Raw genomic sequence first — 4,378 nt, forward strand, 5'->3', positions numbered from 1 at the left:
GGGACACGCGGCTCCAGCACGGGGACCGTGGTTCGAGCTGTGGTGGTGCCACCGTGCTGGGGGGTGGCTGCTGCGGCCCATCCTCTGTGTCACTCCGGCCCCATCTTTGCACGCAAGGACCCCCCCTCAAACATCACCCCCTCCCAGGGACCCCTCCCCAACCATCACCCCCTCCCTTTTAGTTCAGCGAGTCCCGGCGGCTGCTCCTGGACTGGATGGACGAGGTGGAGCAGAGCCTGGAGGTGCCACAGGACACTGCCACCAGCCAGGAGGAGATCAAGTGCCAGCTGGCTGAGCACAAGGTGAGGGGGGACAGTCCTGCTGCCTGGCCCCATGGAGATGTGGGGAGCAGAGCTGGGGGCTGTGGGGTGGCAGGGGAGGGGTCCCCAGCGCCCAGCAGGGACAGCAGAGCCTTTGGTCTGGAGAAAAGGGGGCTGAGGGGAGACCCCATGGCTCTCTACAGCTCCCTGAAAGGAGGGGGCAGCCAGGGGGGGTCGGTCTCTTCTCCCAAGGAACAAGAGGAAACGGCCCCAAGTTGGGCCAGGGGAGGGTTGGGATGGAGAGTGGGGAAAATTCCTTCCTGGAAAGGGCTGTGAAGCCTTGGCAGAGGCTGCCCAGGGCAGTGGTGGAGTCACCATCCCTGGAGGGATTGAAAAGCCGGGCAGACGTGGTGCTGAGGGACACGGGTCAGTGGTGGGTTGGTCAGTGCTGGGTCCGTGGTGGGACTCCAGGAGATGAAAGGTCCCTTCCAACCTGAATCATTCCACGATTCCATGATGTGCCCAGCACCTTGGTGGTCCGATGTCCTCCCAGGGCAGTCTCTGCAGAGTAGGGAGCCCCCAGCTGAGGGGCATCATCACCTCAGCTGCCCCCCGCACTGAGGGAGGGAGGGGTCTCCCCACAGCCCCCCTGCCTGGGTCCAGCACCCAGGTCCAGGGGTCTCAGAGGGCTCACCCCCTCTGCCCGCAGGCTTTCCAGAAGGTGCTGCGGTCCAAGCGGCCGGTGTACGAGGCCACGCTGCGGAGCGGGCGGGCGCTGCGGGAGAGAGCCCGGCTCCCCGAGGACCTGCAGCCGCTGGAGGAGCTGCTGGGGGAGCTGAAGGAGCGCTGGGACGGGCTGTGCGGCCGGGCTGCGGAGAGGTGGGGGGCACGGGTGGGGTGGGGTGGGATGAGGATGGGGGTGAGGATGGGATGGGATGGGGATGGGATGGGGTGGGGTGGAGGATGAGGATGGAGATGAGGATGGGGAATGGTGTGGTGTGGGATGGCACAGGATGGCATGGGATATGATGGGGTGGGTGGGATGGGATGCCTGTCCTCTGCTTGCCATGCAGGTCCCAGGTGGGGGGCATGGCATTGTCCTTCCTCCCTGGGCATCCTGCTCCCTGCCCCAGGACCCCCTGCCCCACTCCCCTGGGCTCTGGCCCTGGGGGGCACCTGGGCTCCCTCCCCAGCCGTGCTGGGCTCTCTGTGGGGCAGCCATTCCCCGTACAGTGGGGCTGAGCCCGTCCCCCAGGAGCCGCTGGCACGGCCTGTGCCCTTCCCTGCAGGCAGCACAAGCTGGAGGAGAACCTGCTCTTCTCGGGCAAGTTCACGGACGCGCTGCAGGCCCTCATGGACTGGCTGTACCGGGCTGAGCCACAGCTCAGCGAGGACGTGCCCGTCGGAGGGGACCGGGACCTGGTCAGTGACCTCATGGACAAGCACAAGGTGGGTGTCCCCAGACATGTGTGGGGGTCCCTGGGGAGCCCCGGGCTCTGCCCAGCCCTGCCCACTCCAGCCCTTTGCTGTGAGGGTGGTGAGAGCCTGGCCCAGGTTGGCCAGAGAAGCTGTGGCTGCCCCATCCCTGGAGGGGTTCAAGGGCAGGTTGCAGGGGGCTTGGAGCAACCTGGGCTGGTGGGAGGTGTCCCTGCCCAGGGCAGGGGGTGGCACTTTAAGACTGGGCTTTAAGATCCCTTCCCACCCAAACCCTTGGGTGATTCTGTGAACACCAGGCACAGGATGGGCTTTGCCCACCAGAGCAGCCCCCGCTTTTTACCCCAGTCCTTGGGGCAGTGCTGGGTGCCCCGAGTACCCCCCTGCTGCCGGGGGGGCTGGGGCACACGGGGTCCCTGCACAGTAACGGTGTCGCCCACCCCCTTGCCCCCTCCCCAGGTGTTCCAGAAGGAGCTGGGCAAGCGGGCCAGCTGCATCAAGATGCTGAAGCGCTCGGTGCGGGACCTGACGCGCGGCAGCAGCAGCGTGGACTCCCAGTGGCTGCAGAAGCAGATGGAGGAGCTGAGCGCCCGCTGGGACCTGGTCTGCAAGCTCTCCCTCTCCAAGCAGGCCCGGCTGGAGGACGCGCTGCGGCAGGTGAGAGCCAGGGCCGGGGGGGGGGCAGGGGCCAGCAGCCAGCCCAGGGACTCCCTGGATGGAAATTTTGGGATCCGCAGCTGGTGGGTCCTGGTGGGAAGGCTGTGCAGGGGTGTGGGGTGGCCACGCTGGTGGGTGGCCACACTGTGGGGTGTTCCATGGGGTGTCTGGGTGGTGGGTGGCTGCACTCTGGGGTGCTCCGTGGGGTGGCTGCGCTGTGGGGTGCTCTGTGGGGTGGCCGCGCTGTGGGGTGCTCCGTGGGGTGGCCGCGCTGTGGGGTGGCCGGGTGCTGTGTGTGGGCACGTGTCCCAGGGCGCTGGGTGGCCGTGTGGCAAGGTGCGGTGGCCGGTTGCCAGGCTGGGTGCTGGGGCGTAGGTGTGCCCTGTGCAGGGTGCCAGGGGCTGGGTGTTGTGGGGTGCCATGTGGGGTGCCCCGCTCCATGGGGAGGTGATGGTGGGGGTCAGAGGAGACTGTCCCCCGAGGTGGGGTGAGGAGCATCCTCTGTCCTACCCTGGGGCTTGAGCTGGGCTGGCAGCAGTGCTCCCGTGGTGGCCCGGAGCTGCACAGCACTTGCCCAGCGCCGGGCTGCTGCAGGGCTTGGGGTCTGCCGGGGGGCTCAGGGTGTGAGCGGGGGGGCTCGTGGCCAGCGGGGGGGGGCTGAGCGGGTCCCCGTCCGTGGTGCAGGCGGAGGAGTTCCACAGCCTGGTGCACTCCTTCCTGGGCCGCCTCTCCGAGTCTGAGAAAGCCCTCAAGTACGGCGGCTTCCCCGAGGAGGAGCCGGCGGAGGAGTTCCACAGCCTGGTGCACTCCTTCCTGGGCCGCCTCTCCGAGTCTGAGAAAGCCCTCAAGTACGGCGGCTTCCCCGAGGAGGAGCCGGCCGTGCAGGAGTGCCAGGACCAGCTGCAGGTCAGTGCCAGCTCCAACCAGCCTTCATTAGCCCCAGCCAGTCCCCATTAGCCCCCACCATCCCTCATCCCTGTTAGCCCCCACCATCCCCCATTATCCCCCACCAGTCCCCATCTCCAGGGTGGCTCCATCCTTGCCCCAGGACGTCCCATTGCCAGGGTCATCCAGCCCTGGCCAGGCTGTGGGGTGCACCCCACCGAGACGTGGGGTGTGGGGTCCCATCACATCAAGACACAGGGCTTACGGGCCCAGGCACCCTGAGGCATGGAGGTTTGGGGTCCCAAGCACCCCATGTGAAGATGTCCATGCCTGCTCCACTTGGCTGGTGGATGCGGCACTGGGGGGCATTGGGGGGTGCCGTGGGGTGCGGGGGGCTGGGGGCCGGTGCTACCAGGGTCCCTGTGCCCACCCAGGAGCTGATGAAGTCCCTGCAGTGCCAGCAGCTGGAGCTGGAGTGCATCACCTCACTGGGGGAGGAGATCCTCGCCACCTGCCACCCCGACTCCATCGTCACCATCAAGTCCTGGGTCACGGTCGTCAAGAGCCGCTTCCAGGAGGTGAGCAGGGTGTCCTCCCTCCCTCCCCGGCCGTGGGGCAGGTCTGCCCCACTCTCTTCCCACTGCTGGGGCCTCCGGCACAGCCCTCCCAGCCAGGGAGCTGGGGATAGTCTTGCTCTTGATCTTGCTCTTGCTCTTGCCTGTGATGGGACAGCCCCATCTCAGCTCCTCCTGCCCAGCCCTGACCCTCCATGAGCCACCAGAACCCACCGCCCCGGCCATCCCCTCGCTCCCCCATCCTGGGGGTCACACTGGGGGTCACCCCAGGCCTCTCCAGTCCTGGTGGTGGCTCATTCCACCCGCCTGAGCCAGCAGATGCCAAACAGCCCGGGCAGGGGATCCCGGGGATCCCTGTCCCACACCCCGCTCCTGGAGGCTCCCCAACATGGAGGGCTCGGGGCCAGAGTGTTCCCAACTCTGGCTCTCCCCGAACGGGTCTGACGGGTTCAGCCCGTTGCTGTATCTCAGCTGGATCTGCTGCGAGGTCCCACCACCCGCGGGGCTGCCCCGTTTGCTCCCAGAGAGGGAGGACGCGGCACAGCCCGCACCCGGCACGTCCGCCGC

At 67.6% G+C, this 4,378-nt stretch overlaps 1 protein-coding gene across 1 annotated transcript in view; it reads left to right on the forward strand.

Moving 5' to 3' along the window:
- The window catches only part of LOC106890118 (dystonin-like), a 41,583-nt gene that overhangs the window by 23,167 nt on the left and 14,038 nt on the right, over positions 1–4,378 (forward strand). Inside the window, exons 26-31 of the mRNA XM_014945703.1 lie at positions 183–302; positions 970–1,139; positions 1,550–1,709; positions 2,154–2,350; positions 3,131–3,257; positions 3,671–3,823. Of these exons, the coding sequence (XP_014801189.1) occupies positions 183–302; positions 970–1,139; positions 1,550–1,709; positions 2,154–2,350; positions 3,131–3,257; positions 3,671–3,823 (927 nt within the window). The remainder of the gene's footprint in view (positions 1–182; positions 303–969; positions 1,140–1,549; positions 1,710–2,153; positions 2,351–3,130; positions 3,258–3,670; positions 3,824–4,378) is intronic.

The sequence above is a fragment of the Calidris pugnax genome, unplaced genomic scaffold, assembly GCF_001431845.1.
Source record: "Calidris pugnax isolate Ruff unplaced genomic scaffold, ASM143184v1 scaffold160, whole genome shotgun sequence".
NCBI classification, from domain to species: Eukaryota; Metazoa; Chordata; class Aves; order Charadriiformes; family Scolopacidae; genus Calidris; species Calidris pugnax.